The 25,531-nt window shown below is 48.7% G+C and overlaps 1 protein-coding gene across 8 annotated transcripts in view; it reads left to right on the top strand.

Moving 5' to 3' along the window:
• The window catches only part of NINL (ninein like), a 59,624-nt gene extending 34,766 nt beyond the window's left edge, over positions 1-24,858 (top strand). For 2 of the 8 annotated variants that reach the window (XM_019480071.2, XM_059720269.1), the window contains exons 8-24: positions 61-228; positions 804-940; positions 1,153-1,293; positions 2,586-2,760; positions 4,632-4,742; positions 5,174-5,263; positions 10,569-10,701; positions 11,524-11,586; positions 12,213-12,322; positions 12,643-12,989; positions 16,816-16,920; positions 17,662-17,731; positions 19,350-19,634; positions 20,110-20,223; positions 21,591-21,803; positions 23,011-23,124; positions 24,013-24,858. In XM_019480071.2, coding sequence (XP_019335616.1) covers positions 61-228; positions 804-940; positions 1,153-1,293; positions 2,586-2,760; positions 4,632-4,742; positions 5,174-5,263; positions 10,569-10,701; positions 11,524-11,586; positions 12,213-12,322; positions 12,643-12,989; positions 16,816-16,920; positions 17,662-17,731; positions 19,350-19,634; positions 20,110-20,223; positions 21,591-21,803; positions 23,011-23,124; positions 24,013-24,204 — 2,568 coding nt within the window. In that variant the 3' untranslated portion in view covers positions 24,205-24,858. The other 6 variants (XM_059720268.1, XM_059720271.1, XM_059720270.1 and 3 more) reach the window with 6 other exon arrangements.
• The last annotated feature ends 673 nt before the right edge of the window (positions 24,859-25,531 follow it).

Below are 25,531 nucleotides of genomic sequence, written 5' to 3'. Positions count from 1 at the left end.
ATTGAACCTCTCTGCTCAGCTGACTTTTTTTTTTTTTTTTCTTTTTCCATTGGCTCTCAGGCATCTGAAGAAAGTGGACATAGAACTGCAGCTCCTTCTTTCCTTACCCACCCAGAGAGTCTGCATCTCTTTTCCAGTATTGATGATGGCAGTGGCTTAGTCAGTCCTGAGCTCGTTATCTCCATCTGGGCCCAGGAAGGCGTGGAAAACTGCAAGGAGATCCTCAAGGTTTCAAATATTGTCTTAGATTTAAAATTAATTGTCCTTCCAGCAAGCATCCTGCCCAAAGGGAATGGGTGAGAATAGAGGTCAGGCCTATGGTAGGATTTCTATCATCCAGAGGGCAGGGCAGAAATGATTCTATGTAGCAGACCAGAGCATGTATGTAGCTTGTGCTGTGTTGGAGACTAGTGTGAGCAGCCTGGGTTGTTGCTGTGCAAGAGCTCTAGATGTACTTCTTTTTTTTTTTCCTTTATACTGCATAAGGCCACTCCTGTCTCTCTCCAGCAGAAAGGCAGGTAATTCAGCTTGGAACCCTGCCATGGGTAAAGGCCTGAAAGCTATTCCTAAGCTAACTCCTTTTTTCCATGATTCCTAGTGTTCTGAAATTTGGGGCTGTCATGCTCTGGTTTTGGGTCAGTGCTACAACATCCAAAGCCTGCCTCCTCACCACTGTGAAGAAGGGAAGTGCCCTTTTAATAATTGAGAGGTGCTTGGCTAGAGTGTGGCAGTTAGGGTCTGTAAGTCCTGAGGAAAGAGATCTCTTAAAAAAGCAACTTAAGGGAGCTGTTGTTTCTTTGCAGAGCTTGGATTTCAGCATGGAAGAGAAGATGAGCCTGTCAGAGCTAGCCCTAGCCTTTGACAATGAGCTGATGGTTTCCAGGAGTGGTGTTCAGCAGGCTGCCTTTGCCTCCTTCAAGCATGAGCTGCGCTACTTGGAGTAAGGAGTCCTGCTTCTCTGTGTCCTTGTGAGTGGGAGGCTGGTGTTCTAGAGTTCCAGCCACAGGCTCCATTTTCACTTTAGTTTTGTGCAAGGGGTGAGACATAAGTGCAGAGCTTCCACAGTTTGCCCATCTGGGCCCTTGTGTGCTTCTCTCTGGGTGTTGGGAAGTCCTTGAGCATCCAGTCAGTGTTGCCTGCTTGTGCTTGCAGGGTTCAGGTGGAGCAGATCTCCAGGGAGAGAGACAAAATGAAGCTGGACTTGGAGAAGGCTAAAAAACGAAACCTGCAGCTCGTCAAGGAAGTGGATGACCATCACAGTGCCATAGAACACCGCAATGAGAACAAGCTTAAGTATGGGGGGGAAGGGCTGGGCCCTCCCAGAAATGGCTGATGCGAGGCACATCCTGCTGTGCAGTGGGGCAGTTCCCAAGCTGGTGTTGGCAGGAGTTCAACTTCTCTGATCCCTTTGCTTCAGTAGAGCATGGCCTGTTTTTACCTCCAGGAGGGGAAATTAACTCAATGACATGACCAGTGACCCATAAAAAAGGGTCTGTCCTCCTTGATGTTATAGCCTAAGCTCCCACCTAGCCAGGCAGCTAGTTGTATCCTCAGCTGGTTTTCTGGAGCTTTGAAAACAAAATTACACTATGATTTTTCTCATTGTCCACTCTAGGAAAGGCAAAAATGCACTGTTGACTGTGCTTCAGACAGCTCTTCATTAGATACAGCCAGAGATACTTGAGATAACAACAGGTTCAGGTTGGGCCCCCTTAGCTTCTAAAAGGGACCAGGAAAGCATCTAATTCAGTGTGGGGTTGGGGCTGATGGCTGAGTCTGTCCATGGAGCCCATGAATTTGGGAGGTCAGTTGGCAGCTGTGCCCAAGACTCCCTGTGTGATGCTGGTCATGTTGCTTTTCACCAAGGGGACATTTTAGCCCAGCAAAAGTTCTGGCTCAGTAGAGGATGAAACTTTCTACACTGTGATAGACAGGCAGTCACATTGCTTGACCTGATGGTCCTCTGTGACTGTTGGTGAAAGCAGGAATGAGGTGGCTCCTCTAAATCAGGAGTGGCCAACCTGTGCCACAGGTGCCATAAATGGCAGGGGCAGCCCCTGCATGCGTCGCTTAGCAGATTGGGGCAGATGGGCAGGAAGCAAAGCAGCAAATTTGGGTAGTGACCACAGAGAAGGAAGTGGAAAACAGCAGCAGACAGAGAGAGCTTTGAATTTTTGATAAACCTCAGCATTGCTTTCACCAGTTTCTGAATCTAATGTTGGGGTGTTCTCCCCACCTTCTACTTCTGATCAACAACGAATATAATTATACTCCAGATGCTGACTTTCACTTCTAAAGTGCTCTGCAAAGCCGACCTAATTGCAGAAAGCAGAGCAGCAGATCAAACAAAGGAAGAAGATTAGAGTGGCACTTGGGGAGAGTACAGGGCTAATCTGTGGCACGCCTGCCAAAAATTTTGAGCCCCCCCTGTTCTAAAGCACCCAAATGGCTTAGGAGCACAAGCCCCAATGAAATGTGGGGGCTGGAAATTCCCTCCCTTCATTTCTATATCAACTGGACCCATGTCCCTTACCCATTGCTCAGCTTTCAGCTCTGCCCCAAGCAGTGTTTCTTGTCTATTCCAGAGCCCTAGAACAAGACTACAGAGGGAAGCTGACTCATATTAAATCTGAAGTGGAGACAGAAAAAGAGCAGCTCATGCAGCAAGTAACCCACCAGCAAGCCAAACTGGAAGCAGATATACAATACTTGCAAGATGAGGAGGCCAGCCTGAGGGAGAAGCTGACTCTAGCCATAAAGGTAAAACCTTCCCCAGGTCAGGAATTTCCACCTGCTCATTGGGGCTGTTGGCTGCATGGCTGTGGTGATTCAGCTGGGTCAGTGGACTTTGCCACCTCTTAATGGAGAAACTCCTGGCTCCTCCTGTCTGTGAGCTGGGTCTTTCTGCTGGTTGTGAGGGGGAACCTATAGCCTTGCTAAATGGGGGAGAGGAGGTGAAAACAAGTGCATGTCATTTTAAAACCAAAATGACTTCACTGTATACACAGTTCTCCCTTGCAGGGGGAGAAGCCCCACCTGTGGTAGCCATTAACCACATCTCTGGCAAGGGCTTGGATGGTACAGGGATGGGAGTCTGCACAGGATAGAATGACTCATGTCATTGCCTTCCCTTCATATAATATCCTGGGCAGATGCACATTATCCCTGGGCTCTCCCAAAAACACTGTTAGAAAATAATGGGCTATCAAGATGGATTTTCATACACCAGAGCTGTCCACCTGGTGGTCCGTGGGCTACACGTGACCCATGAGCAGTTAGGTTGGAACCCATAGGCCACATATTGCCATGCAGCAGAGAAGGGTCAGGACCTGAGGAAGGGCCATGTGCTACCAGCACAGCTTGCATGGTGGCAGTTAGAGGGCTGCATGCTGCTGGCACAGCCCTTACAGATGGGGAGATTCTGGGGGAACACACACACAGTATGGGGCCCCCAGCTGCACTGATGTCGGACAGCTCTGTTCTACACATTTCGCAGCTCCTTGTAGAGCACGAGCAACCTTCTTACCTTGGGGTTGCACTCGGTTGGAAGCTCGGGAAGCAATGCAGCATGGATCTGAGCGAGTGTGTCTCCCTGTAAAGCAAGTGCAGTAGGTCAGAGCCAGAGTCAGGCTTCCAGGCTGCAGGGCTCAGTATCTGCCCTGACGGGAACAAGCCCATATTTCTGTCTTCCGGTGCAGTATGGAACCCCCCTGCTCTCCCCACCCATGTTGTCTGATTAAATATGTTTTTAAATACTTTCTGGGTTGAACGAGCCCCAAATTTAATTTGTTCCCAAGATGTTTTAGTGAGGGCATGTCCCTTCATCCTGGGTCCTTGGTGTCTTTGTGACTCACCCCCAGCTGTCCCACTATGCTGTGAGACCAAAAACTCAAGCCCATACTGGCCCTTGTAAAATCAGGCTGTTGTGCAGAGACAGGTCTTCCTGCTCATAGCCCTTTGGCTGGCAGGCTTGTACAGCTCCATGTGTACACAGCATCCAACATAATGAGGCCCTGAGTCTTGCTCTGCCCAAGCAGGCCCCTGGACCCTGCTGTCCTCTCTGGGGCTGTTCCACTTCAGCTTGAGCACAAGCATGGGATTCCTAGCTGCACTGTCCTTATCCCATACTTCTGCATGCAGCTCTGAACAGATCATGGTAAAGCAATATGGTGCCCATGCCAGGATACTAGTATAGCACTGTAAACAGCTCATCACTGGGTTGCTTTCATGGTCTCTGTATACTTAATAGCTAAAGCAGTACAAAAAACAGGTGCAGGATCAGTAACTTTATTCCATGCTGCATCCTGTATTACCCTCAACACTGGGGTGGTAAAGTGCTGTCTGCTCAGCATTTTAAGCAGCTTGATTTAGCCTAGTGCACAAGGCTGCTCTGCTTCTCGAGAGATGAGCTGGAAGTGACCTGCAGGGTCCTGAGAGCTGTCTGCTTCTTGCTGCGATGTCCCTGCCGTGGGGAGGAGAGGGAGAACTCCCTCCCAATTTCAGCTAGGTCCTGGCTTGGCTCCTGAGCCTGTCATTTAAACATTTACAGTTGAGAGTTTCTGTGCCAGGGCCTGTCTTGCCCTGGATGCAGTTGGCCTGGATCAAACCTTCCCACATTTCTTCCTTCTCAGGAAAACAGTCGGTTACAGAATGAGATCATGGAAGTGGTTGAAAAACTGTCTGCTTCAGAAAAACTGGTGTCAAAGCTGCAGAAGGAGCTGGACTTCCTGTTGAAAGACAAAGTAACTCTTTGCTTCTTTTAGATAGAGTATGTTCCTGTACAGGTCAGAAAACACAAGGCGTCTTTCACAGGAAACCTTAAAATAGGCTGGGTGGGCAGAAATTAATGTGCTGTGAAATACTGGACTTACGTAATCTGTTTGAAAAATTCCCATTAAAAAACATTAAAAATACAGAATTGTTTTGTCCCAAATGCAAAATAGGGATCACCCAGTATCATGAGAAGATGGCCAAGAGACCAGGTACTAGGATGTTGCCTTGCCCTGAACCTGAGCTGAGGTACCTCAAACTCAGTAAGGTGCATCAGGTCTTCAGGTGCCTAGCACTTAGACTTAGGAGTTATAACCTGAGGCTGACACTTATTCTCAACAGAGGGGACTGGGGAAGTGATACCCGGCTAGAAACATTTCTAGTAATTCCTCTTCCCTTGCAGCTGGGCCTAATAGATCCAGACAGCACAGAGCTACTTGACCAAGAAGAGCGCTTTGCCAAGATCATTAAAGAATATGAGCTGCAGTGTCGGGTAGGTGCGGGCAGCTCTGCTTAAAAATGCTTTTGACTGAAAGCACATGCCCCTCTCCTCTGAAGGGAAGCCAGACCCTTTGTGTTCTGCCTGAGAGGGAAGCAGAGAGTGAGAGGAGAGTCTTTGTTGTGGGGTGTGTGTGGGGCTATGTAGGCTCTTCCTCCCTTAGCTATACCTGGTTCCCATGCTAGTCCACCTGGGTGCTCATTCCATCTCATGGATAATCTGTTGGAGTCCTTCAGTTCTCATTGTACTGAAATCATGGCCAGATCCCTGAGTGAAAGGGGACAAACTACTTTTTTTTTTAATTTTAAATAGATAAAGCCAAAGCTAAGCAAAGACTTGAGAGAGAGGTTTCTGCAGTGTAGCCCTGTTTTCAGGGAAGGTCTGACTTGCCTTAACTCCCTCAGGCTGCCTGCAAGATCAGCTGGTGGTACCATGGTGTTGAACTTAATGGAAGATTTTAAATGACATGGATCAGTCCCTGGGGGCAGGCAGCCTCTGAAGAGGCTCTTGCATTTTCAAGGAAAATAATTTCATTTAGAGCTGTTATTGAAGTAATACAGTTATTGGTGACATAGCCTAGAATGTGCTTCCTCTCTGCTCTCCCTCCCATCTTTTGGCAGGTGCTTTAAGGGATTTGTTGCAAAGAGGGAGTGCTGCCTAGTGGCTAGAACACTAAACTGAGACTCAAGTAGCCTGACTTCAGTTTCTGACTCTGCCACTGGCCTGTCAGAGGACCTAGGGCAAGTCACTTCCTCTCTCCATGCCTCAGTTTCCCCAGGTGTAAAATGATACCTCAAGAGCTAAAAGTAAGATTGACTGATGAAAAGCAACATCAGACTCTAACACTATTGGACAAAGGCTTCTCCCACCTCCACTGAGTCTGTCACTTTTCCCAGCCCTGGATATGGAGGTGATCCATAGCTATGCCACCCCAAGAGGAGCCCTAGAGCACTGTGATTCCTCCCTGCTCTCTTTGTTCCTGGCCAGGGGTGACTTGCTGCAGGCCTTTACTGAGTGCATCCTAGTCTCCTACCTGATGTGGGGGAAGCAGAGCTCTGTTCATGGACTCCTCTTTAGGGCAGCACAGCTGTGCATGACCTGCTAAGGCTTGACAGGCTGGTTCCTTAGGAGGCAGTCCTACCTGGTCTTTATACCTGAGCAATAGTTCTAGGGTAAGAGTAGCTGCTGGTAGACTGTTCTATGATGTCTCCTCCCAAAATCCAGTGCAACTTTGCTGTTTCTTTAAACTTTTCTTTATTTTTATTGTTTATGGTTTGGTATTGACTTACCAATTCCTGTTTTCTTTCCCCTTCCTACTCTTTTAAAAAAAAAAATAAAAAAATCCCCAATGTTTGCTGCTTCACTTTCTTTTGGGAAATGCTAGAGAGTAAAGGTGAGCACTGCTAATGCCTGGAGTGTGCATGATTTGACCCGCTGTGTGTGCTGTGACCATTTTCAGCCCCCTGCCTAGTGTGTCTTGCTTCTGCTTGAAGCCTCAAACATTGCCAAGCATCATTCTCTCAAATCCTTGAGTTTTATGCTTTTGCAACTGACTTGGTAACTTTGTGCATCGTGATACCCTTGCTGCCTTGTGCGCTCACTTGGAATATTCCAGACTTATGTACTTCATGTAGACTTGTCCTGAGTCCTGTCTCAAATGCTGACTCTCTCTCAAATAACATCAGTGATGTTAATTGTCATAGGCCACAATTTGATGAAGGCACTTAGCACATGCTTCTATTTTAAGCTGCTCAAAGTCTGTCCATCTTCCCTCCTGCCCCCCACCCACCTTCTGTTTAAAATCCACCAATAGTTGGAAAGAAAGAATCACAAGGCTGAGGCTAGGGAGAGCCAGGAGGAGAGAACTTCATAGTCTTGTATGTCCCTGCATGAACAGTACTTCCCTCCATTGCATCTGAGCACAGTGCCCAAGCAGGGGATGAGCTCTGACTTGGTGCATTTATAATAACCATGAAACTCCCAGTTGCCTGATGGTCTCCAGTAAGCATATCAGATGGCATAAACATACCCTACCCTTTAACTCTCTTGATTTTAGCCCTAGGGTAATAGGAAGTAATAAATGCACTGCACCCAGAGCCACAAAGGTGCTGACAAAAGAGGCTTGTTCACAAGTTGCAATTGCCCTCTATGCCCCATATATGCTTTGTGTATGGTAGGGGAAGGGGGAGCCAACATGGGTTGGGGGGGGGGGGGGGGTTGTTTTAAATACTTGCAGAACTGCCCCACATGGGGCTACCATTTAACTCTACAGCAAAACTCCAGTTGGAAGCAGGGTCAGGCCAGAAGGAAGGAAAGGAATTCTAGGGGAGTAAGTTTCTGATATGTTATTTCTAGCACCTGGGTCCCCCCTCTGCCATAGCCATGCTAGCATTGTGTACCCCTACCCCAAACGAAGCATAGCCTCTTGTTACTGTTAAGGGCAACCCAGCTTTGTTTAATATAGGCTTCAGATAGGGGTGATGTGAGGGATGTGGTTGGGAAAGAAAGCTTTGCAGCCAAGGTACCTGTAGCCAAGCCATAGCTGTACCCCAGTGTCTATTCCTTGCCTTGGAAACTTAGGCTACATCTACACTAGGGCCTGTAACTCACCACTGGAGGATGGACAGTGGAGGAAATGGCAGGCATAGGCATCTCTGTTCACATGGTCCATTCCTACTTGGAGCAAAGTTGGAAGGGATGGTGCTGCTGTCAGCAATGATGAATTTTGGGTTTAGTTTTCCTAGCGTCTCAAGGCTGTACAGTCAACATTGTGACTCAAATCATATTTAGAGAGTACTGACTGGTGAGTTAGGGGTAGGTCTGTAGGCCACTTTTCAGATAGCAGATCAGTCATTTTAATTTGTTTTGGTTTCTCTTCTCATGTGGTGGACTGCCAAATAATCACAGGGGTTGGCTTCCTTGTCTGGGATTCTCTCCCTGCAAAACTCCAAGGGGGAAAAAAAACCTACATATTGCTGTAGCTTTTCCATCAAAATGCTATGCCAGCAAAGTCACAAACTGGTACAGCTTTTGGGCCTCATGTTCTTAGGCATGTTTATACCTTGCTTAATGCTACATGTTGTTCTGACTTGCTTAAGAATATGCTTTAGGCTGAATATCTTCAGGAGGAGCATGATTCAGTGGTTGGATGACAAACATGAGTCAGGCTGGCAGCTCTGTTCCTCCACTGGGACCTCTAAAAAGTTACAGCCTGTGGAGCTATTTCCATCTGGCCTGTAGTGCTCCTAGCTACAGGTTCTGGGCCCCCATCAGTGGCATGTGGGTGAGCGAGGGCTGTGTCAACGAAGACCCACTCTTGCTGCCTCTACTTCAGCATACGAACTTGTGACAATAATACTGGGTATATAAGTTACCCTACTGTGCATGTACATCTGTCCATGCCCTTCATGTAGGCCTGCATGGCACTGCACTGTGCTGTCTCGACCTATCTGAAGAAGCCAGTCCTGCCCTCATGCTTATAAGTTTTCCCTGTTGATGCTGGGAGCAAGTAATGGGATGGTGGGATACCCTAGGGTAGGGGTGTCTGTATGGGCTTTGTAACCAGGGCTGGTGCCTTACTCTACTCCAGTGGTTTTCAACCTGTGGTCCACAGACCCCTGGGGGTCTGCAGACTGTCTAAGGGGTCCACAAAACATGACTGATCAATCAAAGGCATGGGAATACCCACACTTATAATTCAAAAGGGTCCACATCTCCATTCAAAAATGTTTAGGGGTCTGCCAATGGAAAAAAGGTTGAAAACCATTACTCTACTCTGTACATTCACCATATATGCTGGTGTTCTCATCTGTATGCTTTGTTGTGGCTGCATGTCCCTTGTTTAATGTGCAATGGATTCCTTGAATCAAATCTTGAGTCTGTAGCAAAAACTAGTCCTGCTCCAGAGCTTCCTCACAGGACAGCACTTGGTGCTAATGTGAGTGAAGAGCTTTTGGCTTGTTGATCAGGCCAGGAAATGCTAACAGTCCTGAATGAACAGCAAGTCCCATAACAAATTTGGGGCCTATTAGTCTTGGCTCTCAAGTCCATGAAAATTCTTCCCTCTACTCCCTGTTTACATCTCAGCACTAATTACCCAGACCAGCTCCCTTATGAGAAAACCCAGTGTCTGGGTGAAAACCTGGGGCCCTGCAAGGCCTCACATGTGCCTTGCCATCTCTGGTTCCCAATTGTAAGCATTTTGGTTGGTGTCTGGACCATCAGGAGTAGGGCTGTGCAAAACAGCACCATTCCACTTCGATGGAACAGTGTTTTGTTTAGTTTCATTTTGTTCAGTTTCATTTCGAAAGCACTTCATTTTGTTTTGTCAAAGCTGTTTCCACGTTTTGCCCATAAGAGATAAAGCTCAAGTTCATGGGCATGAAATTTCCTATAACTTTGTCATTTCTAGCCTGTTTTGATGAAACTTGCAGGGATGGTAGCCCCTTCTGAGGGTATGAAGCCTGCCAAGTTTCAAGGAGATGGGTGCAGGGGTTTCTGGGAAACTGCACCTCAAGTTGCTGGCAGCAGCAGCCTCCTGTCATCCAGCAGGCAGATCCAGGGGCCTGCAACCCCAGGAGGGCTGCAGGGTTCTGCTGGACTCCTCCTGGGAATGTGGGGGCCCCCAATCTGCCTGCCAGTTCACAGGAGGCTGCTCCTGCCACCTGGGATGCTGCTGGGCGCAGCCTGCACCCAGCCCTGGGAAGATTGGTGCTGCTGCTAGCCCCAGCCGGCAGCAACAGCATGCTGTCATCCAGCGTGCAGATCTGGGGGCTGGTGCCCCTCAGGAGGGCTGGGGGATGTGCCAGAATCCTCCATGCAGGGAGCCTGCTGGGGAGTTCCCCCTCCTCCCTTTTCTCTTCCCTCACCCTCTCCTTGCTTCTGGAGATGGTTTCTCTCCTTTTCTTGATGCAGGTCCACTGGTTCTCAGCTAACCATACCACACCAGAGCTCTGGGATTTTGCTAGGGGGCTAGGACAAAGTTCCAGTACACTGGGGAAGGGATGCCTACATGCTAGGAACAGCTGGAGCTGGGTGCCTGAATCATGCCTCCTGACTGGCTCTTTCCTAACAGACAGACAGGAGGGTGATTGATTGGCTGCTGCTTCTTGGCGCTGTTCTGTGATACAGTTTGTGGCACTCTGAGAAAAGCGTTATTCTGCTATTCATCCTGTAGCAAGAGGTGCTGAACCTCTGGATTTCCCATCCCCCTCCCCAGGGAGCTGGGACTGCTGTGTATCAGCCCTTGGGTAAAACCACCAAGGTGAGTCTTCAGCAGTCTCTGGCATGTGCCTTACAGGAGTTACGGGATAAGAACGATGAGCTGCAAATGGAGCTGGAGAAGCTGCGCTCTCAGCTGCAGGAAGACGGGCACTGCCAGTCCTGGTGCCGAATGAGGGACAGCAAGGCAGCAGGTCAGCTCCAGCCCACTGGTAAGAGAACCATGCTCCAGGCAAGAGCCAAAGTAGGGGGACTCCCATGTCTTGCAGAATGGGTTATGGAAATCTCTCTTGTAAATGCAAGAGCAGGGGCAGTGGGGTGCATCCTGTGGGGCAGGGCAAAATCTTCCTGCAAGGATGGGCCATGCCATACAGCAAGGACTTCATGTCCCAGCTGGTCCATATGCTGGGAGCTCTGCACAGAGCAAGGAGAGAATGGCAGTGATGGAGCATTCAGTTGCTTTTTTCAGTACCAGAGTCATATTCAACATTACTCAAGCAGAGCCCCCTGCTTCTTTCTGCCCTTTGTTCTCCTAAATGAAATTAAGAGTCAGTAGTGGAGGCTGGGGGTATGCTGCAGGGAGGGCAGTGCTCAGCTAGGGAAGGAGGGGAGATGCACAGATGACGACAGGAAGAAGAGAAATATGTAATTGAGTAGTTCAAGGGTTGCTATTGGAAATTTGCCCCTGTAGACTTGAGGCCCCACTGAGATCTGATACAGAGCTAAGAAGCTTGCCCCTCCTGGCCATTATTTCAGGCTGTTTGTGGACTCAGGCAGTCAGAACCATGTTAGTCATTGTCAGGCCCCATCTAAAGGCTTGCTTCATAACTGAGAAAACCAAGTAAAGCCTTTCCTGGAGTGAAAACTGGACTAAATACACCAAGCATGTGACTCTATCAAATGAGTAGGCAGGTTGGCTGACTACCTCTCCCATTCCTGAGGTACTGCCACACATCACTTGCATGTCTGTTTTCCTTGGTTACACTGAATCATCAGAAAAACTCAACTCTGCTGCCTTCTCTTTTGCTTTTAAGATGAGACACCAAGAGAGCAGTCCCTTCAGGAGAGCAGGCAGTTATCTGCCACAGAGAAAAATGGTAAGGAGACCAATCGGCAGTACAAGAGTACGAGTATGTCATATGTGGCCCACCGAAGACCAGGCTGATTTGGCTTTTGGCTGTCCTTGAAATGCAAAGTAAATAGATGGGTACCTTGTCTCTTGATTGCCTTTCCACTCACCAAGTGAAGCCCGGCTTCTTTACATGTCTGCAGAAGAGAATAAATGTCATTATGTCTGAAATGTGGGAACTTATCTGATATGCACTCTGCACACTGAGCAGTTGATGTTCCCTGCCCCAAAGAGTTTCCAAATGGAGGCTAGATGGAGCTGGCAGATGCAAAGAAGAGAATGGCAGAACCTGCTATCAGGATGAGCAGAGCAGTAGTTTACTAGCTGAATGATATTTTTAAAATGCTTTTTCTTGAAGATAAGCAAAATAGAAGGGAGGGGGACAGGACAGGGGAGAAGTGGGTAGGATGGGACACAAACCGTTACTACCTATCCCTAGCATACAATTCATGCAGTGCATTGTTTTAAATATGAGCTAAATTCCCAATCGGTCCAGAATCCCTTGACATTTGGACAGCACAAGGTGTTAGAGGTATGGTGTTGCCAGTCATTCATTTCTTGCTGGGTCACATCAAGGAGTGTTTTTCTTTTCAGGCCCTCTTTGTGTTGATGTAGACCCCTATGCTGTGAGCATAGAAATGGAGCTTATGGTTGAGCAGCTGAAAGAGCAGCTTCAGGACCTAAAAATCCAACTGGAAACCAAGGTGAGGTGGAAAGGGGGGTCCTGACCCTGACAAATAAGATACCACTGGGGGCCTCCATGGAGCTGTTCCCTTCCCTTTCTAAACAGGTGGGGGGTGTGTGCGTGTGTGTGTGTATGTGTGGCCAGAAAAGGATTACTCTAGCATGTTGAAGACCTGTTTCATTAGAACAGGTTTTTAAGCTCGGTTAAATATGATGACGGATCCATGAAAACCATCCCCTATCTAGGATACTGTAAACACACCATTCTGTTTTGTAGTTAAACGCCAGCACTTGCTCTTAGGAATATGTGACAGATATCAAAATAATGTTTTTGTTGCAGGGAAATTATTATGAGAGGGAAATCGAGTTAATGAAAAGAAACTTTGAGATGGAAAGGAAGGACACTGAGCAGAGCTTTAAGATTGAGATCAGTGAGTTAGAAGAGCAGAAAGGTGACCTGGAGGAACTCAATGCAAAATATCAAGAGGTAATTGATGGTTTGAGATACCAGCTCCAGAAGTCTGCAGGAAGCCAGGACCTTGAGAAGAGATTTGAGAAGGAGAGGTCGGAAATGGAACAATACTATGCCAAAGAGATTTGCAACCTTGGACACAGGCTGGCCCAAGAAAGGGATAAGCTAGAAGAAGAGATGAAGATGCAGCACAAAAACGAGCTACAGCTAATAAGGTCTGGTGCCATTTCCCTTCCAGAGGTTGAGTTTGTTTTTCTGTGAGAGAGTGGGAAGGATCCTAAATCCTACTCTTCTCTGTTAAAGATCTCATAACAGAGGGAGGGAAGGAGGGATACAGAAAGGTACAGGAAGCATTGTGGGGGGAAGCTTTCCTCTTGTTTTTCAAGGAAAGCCAGGACCATGTTGCAGTCTGCATTTGTTTTGAAAGCAAAAAATCTGCAGTCACCTTGAGGTGAACATCCTTCTTCCTGGAACTGGAATGTTTGCCTGATGCTCCTGTTGGGTGTCCCCCAGTCCCCCTTGTGCAGGGAGTGCAGTGCTCTGTGAAGAACACCAAATGTCAAGAAGAGGGAAAGACAGATAAGTTCAGCTCTTACCCAAAGCACCTTGCCCCTTCAGTAAACCCACCTCCCTTTTATGAGACTCTACTCATTCTAACAGCAGCAGAAGAACGCTTAATGGCTGCATCTGTGCTTGCCCTTTCCTGTGGAGTTGACTAATTCACTCCATAGTAAAGCGTCATCATCTACACAGGCATCAGTATTAGGGTGCAGTAAACTAATTAATTCCATCATAAGATAGTACTGCCCTCAACAGTACTATGTTATGGCAGAGTCATTAAGTGCAATCACATGTATGTGTAGATGGTGACCACTGGGCACAAATTGTGCCCAGTCAGCCCATCCACCTGGGGTCCAGGCTCCCAGCTCCTGCCAGCCCCTCTGCCACTCAATGCCTCCACACAGGAGCCTGGGGCTGACCCACCTGTGCCCCCTGACAGCCCAGGGCTGCTCCACTCTGGCTCAAATTGCTGCAGTCCCGGGCACACATTGGCACTGTGCCTAGGAGCAGTTAACTTCAGAGCAGTCTGAGCTGGATTCTATTGCTGTGCATTTAATAACGTGTAGATGCACCCAGTGTCTTCAAGGTTGTATCTTGACTTCAGTCTTACTTTGCCCAGCCATACTGCTCTCAGTTATGCCCTGCTGCTCTGCATGCTTGCTATTTTCTTTACCCAAAGCAAAGTGATGTATCTGTGTGTCACCTGAGGTGTGATAATTGGCACTTCCTATTGACTGTGGCACAGCTGGTGAGGGAGGTGGTATGTGCAGAGCTGTACAGTATGGTTGAGGCAACACAGTCTGGCACAGTGAGGTTTTGCGGCTTAGGTGTGGCCTAACTGACCAGCGAAGGGATTTGCCTGGTAAAAGAGCAAAGGTGTTGGCAAATATATTAACCTCCTCCCTCTTTTTCCCCACCCCCATCTGGCTGCTGCTGTTCCTGAGCCATTGACTCATTTTGTACAATAGCTTATTCCTTAGTCTTGCTCACATGTGATAACATGCATGACCTGTACTCTGCCCATGCTGTGTTAGTCCTTTTGATCCTAACTTCCTGCCTGGCTCCTTTTTATACAAAGCCAGTTCTTGAACTTGGGGGCCTGTTCTAGAAAAGAGCAGGCAAGCAAAAGCCCACTGGGGCCCTGAGGCTGAAGTGTAATCTCAGGGTCAAAACTTGGAGCTGGGTCCCTCAGTCCTGAGTTGTATTCTTCCCCCTAGATGGTGGTAGCAATACCCAGATTTCCATTACTGCTACAGCTAGAATGTCCCATCTGTATCTGGTGCCCCATTGCTCTGGCATCGCCCAGAGGCAAAGCAGGGAGTACTTAGTTCTTTGTCTTGCCTGCTAAGGTTGTGGGAGGAGGGGTGTAAATCAGCTTTCCCATTTTATATATTGGAGAGGAAGTGTCTTGCCTGAGGTCACTGAGGGAGTAGGTGGCAGAGCAGAAAACTAGACCCACATCTCCCAAGTCTTAGTTCATTGCATCATCTGTAACATGGTCTTCCCACTAAAACAATAAACCCCTGCCATGGGGACTGGAGAGATGCTTATTAACAGAGTGCTTTGAGACCTTCAAATGGAAGACAAGGTTGTCTGTTGATATTGTAGGCTCTCTGGGAGGCAAGTTCTCACTGTATATAGTAGTCACTGTGAGTCTCAGTCCTGATATCAGTAGGAGCTCCATCATGGTGCTAATAGTAAAGTGTTGCCGTGGCTGCTTAAGGCTATTTTCTCAAGTGACTTAATTTGCTCCTCATGATACATGTGAAGACTTTTGCCAGTGATCGTTCATGTCCTGGAGGATAAAGTAGAGTGGTCACTTAAGCATGAGAATAGGGAGGTCCCTCTGTTACTTAAGGCCCCGTCCTACACCTGCAGGTAAAGGCACAATTGGATCTAATGCATGATCCACACAACTGTCTCCTGCCATGCCACATACAGAGCAGGAGGCACAACTGTGGGATCTCGCATTAGATCCAATTGTGCCATATTGCCAGTGCAGGGGAGAGCCTGATCCTGGGCTCCCCCCTGCACTGGCAAGAAGCAGATTCCCATGCCTGGGAGCCCCCTTGACCGAGGGAGTTCCCAGCTGAGGGGGCTCCCAGCCATGGGGCCTGCTTGCAGCTGGAACCCAGAGCCCTGCAAGTGATGGGGCTCTTGGCCCCAGCTATGCATGAAGCGCAATCCAGACCAGGAGCCCCATCAGTTGCAGGGCTGTTGGTCCCAGCTACATGAGGTAGCTGGGGCTGGGAGCCCCATCAGTTGCCAAGGTCTCTCAGTCCCCATTGCTGGTAAGGAACCAGGCTGAGAGCCCAGGGTGAGCTGGGGGTTTCACATACCCTGCCCCCACACCCGCATCCTTGGGGATCAGAGCAGCCACAATCCCCATGGCTCAGGTGGGCACAGTCCCTATGGCTTCCACTCTGGGTAAGGTGCACCACTGTGGCTGGGAGCCCGATCTGCTGACAAGGCTTCTGGCCACAGGGGAAACCCTGCTTCATGTGCAAATTAAAGCTCAATGGCAACCAGCTATAAAGTTAGTAAACATTTTTGAGGTCTAACTTTATAGCTAGTTGAAGCTTTTTTTCTAGTGTGATTAGCTACTTTGTACATGTAGCTGCTCTTAAGGTAATTTCACAATTTAACCAGTTAATTGCACAATATCTGCGACATGTAGAGGGGACCTAAGACAGGTCTTGCTGTCCTGTTATCCATGTACTCTCTCACATGGACACCATCTTCATAGAATTACAGCGCCTAGTCTAGTGATTTCTCAACCCGGGTGCTGTACAGTCTTTTTAAGGGTATTGCGAGGTGCCACTCAGCATCAGCACTGCTAGGTGTACAAACACCTACATGTGATTTCACAAGATAAACACACAGGCCATGCCCAGATGTGCGTGGATGTTTGGTTCCTTCGAGACAAGTAGCAGCAGTATGCCTTGTCCCTGGGGAATACCCATTACATGTGCACTCTGGCACATGGCAAGTTACCCCAGGTGGGGTAGGGAAGATTGGGGCACTGAGCTGGCTCCAGCAGCAATCTGTAATCTTACCTGTAATCTTGGGGGGCCTCCTGGGGCAACAGCAGTGGCAATCCTGCTGTGCGAAGCCTGGCTGGCAGTATAGTGCAGCTCCAGCCAGCCAGGCTCTGGCTTTGGGCAGCGCACACTGCTGCTGTGTGTGCCACTCTGTTGTTGGTTGTTTTGTTTTGTTTTGTTTTGTTTTGTTTACCATGGGATTTTTTTTTTTACCCCTGAATATCCTGGGCCAGGGCCATGCATTCAGGGCCAAACTGGTGCGTGCCTCAATGAGCAAGGCTGTAACCTGCTCCCATAATGTTCTGCAGGAGCTGATGGGTGAATATCATTCACATGTCTGCAGTGTTCTTTGCCCCTTGTTAACAAGTTAGGCTATGCAAAAAGTAAGCAAGGCCCTTGGCCATAGCAGGCCCCTGAATAGCCATGTCTTCATATACAGGGCTGAGCTGCATCAAGTCTTGGAAAATAATGCCCTGCTGAAAAATAAACTGGGGAGATTCCAGCAAGAAGTGCAGGCTGCAGAGGAAGCCAGCAATAAGCACAGGTAAGAAAACCCCCAGCAAACATTGCAAAAAACGGTTCTTTGAATGATTTAGAACTAAAGCTTGGGTAGGAAATAGAAGAACCTGGAGGACATTGGCTGGAAAGAAATCCATTGGAATCAGGCAGCTTGGTGCCAACACAGTGGAATGCAAGCACTGGACAGCACCCACTGTGGTGGCAGGCTGCCCCTGGGAGGTCACATTGGCTTCAGGGTTTTGGTTGCTCTCTGTAGTTCTGAAAGCTCAGCTATTAAGATCCATCTGGCTATATGCTGTAGACTGCCTTGGGCCAGGATTTAGTGTCTGAAGCAGGGGATTTGGGCTTCTGGCCCAACCCCACTGACAGAATCACAGCACCAGTAAATGGCTGCAGGATCAAAGAAGATTTGAGAGGAAGTCAGGATTGCCTCCTTCCTCCACCAGGGAGCCTGACTGTTCAAAGGGTGAGTGCTCAACACATCCTGGGGAACAGGAACCTTTAAGACTTGTCACTGTCAGCACCCAACCTGCTAGTCAGTTTTGAAAACTTTGGCCTATATTGCCAGTGTAATGTTATAGTGCCACCCCTGAGCTAGTACCTAAATATATTGAGAGTTTGGGGTTTTTTTTGCCCTTTTTTTCTTTTAATCTAAGCTAGTGTTGGGCAGGGGGGGTTTCAGCACCAGGAAAAGATGTATTTACAAATGAGTTCTGTGACTTGTCATTCTTCTCTAAAGCTGATATTTCTTCCCTGCTCCCAACAGGAAATGCATTGAGGAATTGCAAAGGGAAAAAGAGGAGGTGTACTCTTCAGTACAAGAGCTAACTGAATTGGTAAGAACCCATTAACATTAGCTGACATGCTGTTAGCTGCCACACCAAAAGATTCAGCCATGCAGAAGGAGCCAGGAAAGGAGCCTCCTGGATATTATGTGCAAACTCCCATGAGCAAATCCATGGTTTGCCTGTTAAGGAAGCTTGTTGCAAGACTCCTGGCATCCAGTTCAGCCAGGCTGAGGCTTCAGCATAGGTGAGGGGATTAAGACCCTTATTTCCCATGTGTTGAAACTGGAATTCAGCAGTCAAGGCCCTGGGGCAGTGTTTGAACATCTTGGCACTTGTAGAAACTTTTCCCAACTCTGGGTTGGGCACCTTAAAGCTTTTCTCATCTTCACTATACATGCACATCTGCATGAGGATGAAGGATCCTGCTTTGTTGAGAATGTGGCTGCATAAATCAGGTCCCCCTTCAGATACCTCAGTTTGAAACTTCTAAAATTGCTCTTAAAAAATTTTGGACAACTTTTTTTAATTTGGGGACTTCTGGGTTTAAACCCACTATGTGGGTAGAAGGCTATGTAACTAACTACTAACCAATAATGTAAAAATGTGCTGCGTGTGCACTTGTACCTAACGATAACTTGCTCTTCCTCTCTGATACTGTCACTGTTATCTTTAGCTCCCTCTCCTGAATGCCTGCTTGAAAAGATTTTCCTTTTTATCCATTTTTACTGTACATTCAGTTATTTTCTCCTTGTCACTCCACTGTTGTCCATGGAGAACAATTGATCCCTGCCCTCTTTCTAACAGCCTTTTCATGTCTTGGAAGACATACAAACAGTCCCAGTCCCCTCTACCTTTCTCCATAGGCCATGCTTTCTAAATGACCTCTTTTTCATGTCACTCCCCTCTGAACTTTCTTAGTATGGTGTCCAAAACTGGACACAGTGCTCCACGGTGGCATTCCTCTCCTAGTATAGCTGGGCAAACTGTCCCCAGCTAGCAGGCAGAGAAGTTATAACAGATAGCGCTTGTCTTGTGGGGGGGTGGGGTATAGTATTTATTTGTATACCACAGGCACCTTTCCAACCAAAATTAGCCATCCAAAATTGGAGCGTCTTGAGTGACAAAACTGATTTCTGTGCTGGAATGGCAGCGGGGGCACTCTGCTTGGCACTGGCTCCCCCTGGGCTGAACCTCATATGAAGCAGAACCAGAGACCTGCATCAGCATCACTTCCCCCCTACCCCTCCTGCTCCAGAACAAACTGAGTTTAACCCTTTCACAGCACTGCCAGTCTGGCTCCCAACAGAATGGAGGCAATTTGGTAGCAGCTGTGACAGGGTTAAACCTGTAGCTGCATTGGCTGAGCAGCAGGGCAAGGGGCAATGATGCTGAGGATGAGACTCTGCTTCTACTCCTTCTGGCAGTGGGTTTGCCCTAACTGAACTGGTGCTGTGGCAGAGACTACTCTTGAAAATCTTTCCTTCATTCTACTTTTGCAAAACAAGCTGAATGTCTTCTGTCTTTTTCATGGGGGTATGTATCATACAAATAAATGTGGGATGATTTTTGTCTGTATGCAGACACGTGAAGATTTCTCTAGATCCGCCCTAAGCTTCCCCATCATTCTCTCTGCCTGACTCATGTTTCCCCATGTCTCTCCCCTCAGAATGAGAGGTACAAGAAGGACATCTCCCAGTTAAATGCTGGGACCTGTCAGCTGAGCAGCGAGCTCTCTGCTTCCCACCACCAGAATGAGGCCAACCACCAGATGATCCAGCTACTAAACCAGAGGCTGGCTGAGGTGACTAGCCAGAAAGAGGATGAAGCCACTGTTGGCAAGCGACTGCAGGAGGCATTTGCTAAATGTGAGCAGAAGCATTGGCAGCAGCAGTTGGTGTGGCAGAGGGAGAGGGAGCTGCTTGAGCAGGATCTCCGAAGCTCCAGGGATAAGGTAACATCCTTGCTGTGGTGGCAAGCCCTAGGCACCCTGCCTGGATGGGGTGGGGGGGGTGTGTGGGGGGTGGGGTGTATCATGTCCACAGGGTGCCACCAGGTTGTGCCACATGCTGGGGAGAAGTGAAAAGCCCCAGCCACATTCATGCATGAGGTGTTCATGTGATATGAAGGAAGTATGACCATTATGAGCTACACATGTGCTCATTGGATTTATTGTGACCATGTGCTGTGTTATGCTGTGCCTGTGGACTGGGAAACAAAGGGCCAAGCCATTCTATTCCTGTTAGTCAAGGGGGAGTTATTCACTGCTAGGCCAAGGTGCTGAATGCCTTAGAAGCCTGCTGAGCAGGTCTGTTAAGTGACCTCACCAAGCAACAGGCTGATGGATCTGTCATTCTGCAGGCTCTTTGCTGACACCTGAGTGCTGTAGGACTCGCTCCCTCTCTTTGTGCATATGCTTCTCCTGACAGGTCAACCAGGTGCAAGAGCTGGAGGCTGAGCTGGAGCACATGACTCAGGAGCGCCAGATGCTGCGGCTTACGACAGCACAGTTGAGGAAGGAGCTTGAGGAAAGCCAGGATCAGGTATGGTCTGTGGCTGGCCTGTTCTCAGATGTGGGGAGGGGGCCCTTGGTGCAAGGATCTAGCTACTTGGCCATGGCAGCTCCCTGCCAGCAACTGAAAGAGCAGAGTTGATGCCTGGGGTCAATTTGCAGATGTGCCAACCCAACCCCATGCACCTGTAGGCAGCCAAATGCTGGCACGATCTTGTGTGCTGGGGTAGAGCCATGTTATCTGGCCCAGAGGGCTCCCCACTGCTCTGGAAATTTGGCAGCGGGAGAATTACAATCCTGGCACCATTCCCCTCTGCCAAATTTCTGGATCCATGGGGATCAATGCAGGCCAGAGGTTGAGCACCACTACTCTAGATGATGGGAAGGCTTCTCCCCTTTGCCTCTTGGTGGCAAGAAACAGCAAAAAGAATATTGGTGGTACAAGCAGAGACAGGATCATAGATGGTATGAGATACCTTGAGCCCCAAAAACATCCCAGCCAAAGGTTGTTTAGGATTTGGATGAGTTAGACCTCAGAGTGGGAGACTAGGGAGAAAAAGCAAAGACATGCACACAGCCCACAGACAGGAATAGCCTGGTATTCCTTCCCCCTGTCCTGTCCACTGTGGGGTAAACTCTGAGGTAGCCATTAGCTGTTCTTCCCTTGGAAGCTCCCCAGCAGGGTGCACACAGCCTGTCTTGGCTCATGAATAAAGGAATCTTAGTGAATCTCAGAATAGCTCAATTAGAGTGCACAGCTCCTAGCATGCATCTGGGCTCCCTTTTCACATGGCATAGGCTAAGAAGCATTTAACCAGTCACAGAGTTCTAAAGTGGACCCCTTTCTGGCCTTGGCAGGTCTTGCTGTCACTGCCTCTCACTTTCAGGCCCAAGGGATTGATCCTGTAGTTGTGCACTGCTCTCTGTTCCTTTCCTTGGAAGGAGGAGATGTGAGCAATCTGGTCTCCTTCTCCCTGTGGGCTAAATAGCACCTTCCTGGAGATACCATATTCTTTGCAGCAGCTTGTGATGGGACTGATTTCCTTGGGTTCTGGGAGTTGACATCTTACTCAGGAAAATGATTCATGCCCTTTCAGTGGCCTGCATAATATCACTGAAATACCCAATGAGTACCCCAGGAGCCCTTGCTAGTCCTTCTGTTTGCTGACCTTTGCAGAGCTGGAAAAAGTGCCCCCTAATCTCCTTGATCAATGCAGTTTATCCTGGTACTTTAAAATGTGCCCTGTTGCCCAGGGAACCCAGCATGGTCACTGAGCTTTCTCTGGGGTGCTCGACATGAAGCAGGTGCCCCCCACAAAGCTGCACTGTTTCCCTTGAGGCTGCTGTTTTCAGCCAGAGGTGGTACCTGGTTATCACACTGTTTCTATTGTGCTGCAGTTGTTAGAAGCCAACACACGACTGCACCTGGCCCATTCTCAGCACCTGCAGGAGCTGCAGCAGCTGAAGGGCCAGATGGGCAATGTTGTGCCTAAGGAGCATCTCACCCAGCTCCATAATAGATTGGCTGAAGAGCAGCAGAAGGTTCAGCAGCTGCAAGAAAACCTCAGCTTCCAGGCTGAGCAGGCGAGCAGGCAACTGACCATACATCAGGTGAGGAGGGATTGCAGAGAGGGGTCTCCACTACTGGAGGCAGTGGGGCCCAGTAGAGTCTGGGACTCGGTAATCTTGGTTGCCATGACATGGGGCAGGTTGCATCTGGTAGTTCACACTTGGCTCTGTACCAAGAATGCTGTATTTGCCTGAAACGCTCTGTTTGAGAGCCAGGGAAGGTGGCAGCATTACCTGGAAAGCACGATTGATGTGAGAAGTCTAACTCCAATCTTCAGTCCATTGTGCCAGTGCAAAGTCTGACTCCTCCCTGCATGCGGCATTCCCAGCCTAGATCCAGGGTGCCCTTTCCATTGTTCCATGTTCCAGACTGCAGGGAAACAAATGCCAGCATGGGACTGGGTACTTCTTCCAAACCAGAATGGGAATGATTCGGCTGAGGCTCCCTTCTCAGATTGGCTTGTGCTAGGCAGCAGAAACGGTTTCTTTATCCAGTGGGGGGTTCTTTGGGGAGATGCAGACATGATGTTCCAAGCTGCTAAACAAGTGGGTCCCTGTGTTTTGGCACCAGTTTGAGCCCTCTTGCAGGCCAATGGCTGCAATCCTCATTATAAACCTTCTTGATTAAATCAAATGAGCAGAGCACTGAAGGAGCAGCAGGGTAACCAGAGAAAAAGCCTGGCAGGCAGAACCAGTGAAACCAAGGGATACTTAAGAACAGCTCCCCCAAGGTCCTGTTTCTCATCCTGGGGGAAACATTCTGCACTCAAAAGTGGTTGCTTTATAAGACACGTGTATGTTTCCTGCCATTTCTTTAAAGGGTCTACACTGAAGGCTAAGATCCTTGGAGCTTCTCAGTGGTCTTCATTCAGTTTTGAGGGATGTTCAGTTACATCTATGATGTTCCTCTACACATTTTTACCCTTTATTTCTGTTGAAGAGCTGAAGGACCTTCCATCAGGGCCCACTTACGCAAGGCGCTGTATATGTACAATGTATGCAAAGGCAGCGCCTCTGCTTGTGAGCCCCACAACGGGGAAATACACTGGTCAGTGCGGGAGACCAGAGCTGAAAGGGTGAGGGAGCACCAGAGATGGGGGCATCGCCACCTGCAGTCACAAAGGTCTGATCTAGGAGGCATGGGGAAATACTCCCTTGGTGCAGGGCTGGGGCAGCAGTTCCTAAGGCAAGGCCTGGGAGGGCTCAGTGTTACAGAGTTAAGATCTGCCTTTGTCACTGCATGTCCTAGGAGGAACATGAGAAGATGCTCAGGGTGACAGAGGAGAGGATGGAGGGGCTGGAGCAGGATCTGAGGAATGCAGAGGCAATGCTGCAGGAAAAGGTGGCCCAGCTCAAGCAGCAGGTCAGTGAGAGGACCATGTTGCTCACTCTGCATCTTGCACTAGCTGACTGACTTTCTGGGGCAGGCAGGAGCAGCCATTTAGTGACCAGGCAGTCCCCCATGAGGTATTCTCACTAATGGCCCAGGACTTTCCCCCTCTGAGATAAGCTTGTGGCAGAATCTTCCCTGCAGGAGTCTCCCCTCCCCTTCCCTCTTCAGCCCAAACTGGGTGGGTGAATTTGGACATGTGGCTGTATTCAATCTTGCAGCTCTCCCCAGGAACCAACACGGGCAAAGTTATCCTTGCCTGTGCACCTTGCATGCTATAGAACTGGTCTGTAGAGGCTTGGGAAGACCACTTTGGGGTGGGCTGCAATGCCAAGGACCCTAGTGTCCATGAACTGTGCCTACTGCTCCAACCCTTTAGGCAATGGTGGCAGTCAGAGGTGTTGGAATGAGCCTCCTATCCTGGCTCTGGATGGCAGGTTTATTTTGGTCTTTCAGCACTCTACCTGCCCATAGCAGGGGAGAAACATCCACCCTCAGTGCAGGGTGTCTGGGGAGGAACATTAGTGGAGTTTGAGTTACCAGGCCCTCTGGTGCCCTGTCCCAGAATCTGATCCTGATTGCAGCAGCTGGGCAGCTTGCAAGTGCTGCTTTTCCTTTTCATGGGCTGTTTTCTTCCAGATGACCTTTCTTTACATCTCCCCTGGTATCACAGGTGGCTCCAGTTACTTTTGGTTCAGTCTGATCTACGAATATTACTTTCGACACACAAGACAAGCACCCCAGTGAATTGTTGCCTCACTGCAGGGCAACTAGCAGGGGGGAAGAGTTGGGGAGCATGTTTGACTGACTTCTTGACACAGAATGGTGGCTGAGGTAAAACCCCTTGCTTCTGTGCTCCAGTTTGACAGGAAGGCTAAGTGTGACCTCCTGCTCAAAGACCTGTATGTGGAGAATGCGCAGCTGATGAAGGCTCTGCAGGTGTCTGAGCAAAGGCAGAAAAGTGCTGAAAAGAAGAATTTTGCTCTAGAAGAGAAGCTTCTGGCCCTAAACCAGCTCCTCAGGCGGATTGCACCAGCCTCTCTCAGTGTATGAATTGGTGCTGGCCTTGGAGCTGGATTCAGGTAGAAGGACAATCAAGAGCAGGGACACACTGCTGCCTGCTCTCCTTGTTTTCACTCGTGACCAAGTTGGGGCAGTATTGGGGTCCCAGTCCTGACCCCATGAAGAGTGTTGGGTCTTGCACCCAGGGCCCAGTGCAACTTGATAATGGGGTAATCTTCTCCCTGCTGATGGGCTGTGGGGTGCCACAGGATCATTTCCCCCATTTGCCTACTGATAGGGGCACTCTCAGGGAAGAGGGTGAGGCTGGTAAATGAGACCATGGCCTTCCAGCACGTGTACCCTGAATTTTCTTTTCCTAAGTGGGAAAGAAAAAGCTTTAGTGCCTTTGGCCATTTCAGGTAATGGATGTTCACCCTGTATGGTGGGTCTGTCTCAGGGCTAGGTCAGGTGTCTGGTGATGGCCATACTTACCCACACACTACCAAACTTGTCTGCACACTGGCAGCTTGTCATATTAGGATGCACAGTTTTGTATATGGAGTATTGACAATTCCTCCCCAAGTCCCACATGTATTTATGGGGCTGTACTGCTGGAAAAGGCAGCCCTGAGGTGATGGGGTCTTCCAATGCTAGTTCACATGGAATAGGTTATGTTTTAATAAACAAAGAAAATGGCATTTTTAACATTTGGTTCCTGGTTTTGATTCCATTCCTTGCTGCCCAGACTCTGTCCTTAATGTTCCCCTTTTGTCTAAGATGTACAGACCCTCGCATCAATAGAATCCAGTTTGGAGAGCTAAGAAAATAAAAGAGATCCTAGTGAGATCTTGGACCAACTGCATATAGTGTAGTTGTGGGGGGTGGTGAGCAGGACCGAGATGGGGAAATGGAGGAATCTCAAGTGGTTTTTGTTTCTTTTTCTTGTAAAGAGACGAGTAGGGATAGTTCTTCCACGAGTGGCCCCTGTGCTCACAGTCTAGTTCTTTTCTTGCCCATAAAGACCCTGGTAACCCTTGATAAGCAACTAGAGTATGAAAATGAGGCCCAGTATGCTCATTTCAGCTTTATGTAGCTCACAGCATAGGACAATGAATCAGGCCCAGGCTTAGGCTTCTCTCTCTGAGCCTCAATGGTAGCCAGAAAGCTTAGTCGTACAACAGCTGCGGGAAGGGGTGGTGAGCAGGAGAGCTCAGCGGGGCAGATGGCCCAGCAAAGATGAGCCTGGAGGGCTCATTCTAGGTTGGTAGAATCCAGACACCAGAACTGGGCAACTGTTCTGAACAGAGAATGAAATGGAAAGAGTGTTCTAGTTGGACTCTGAGGTGTTGGCCCAGTCCAGGAACTTGTCCCAGCACTT

Source organism: Alligator mississippiensis, chromosome 1, assembly GCF_030867095.1.
Source record: "Alligator mississippiensis isolate rAllMis1 chromosome 1, rAllMis1, whole genome shotgun sequence".
Lineage (NCBI taxonomy): Eukaryota > Metazoa > Chordata > Crocodylia > Alligatoridae > Alligator > Alligator mississippiensis.
Note: the sequence above shows the minus strand (reverse complement) of the source record. Positions and strands in the feature narration are given on the sequence as shown.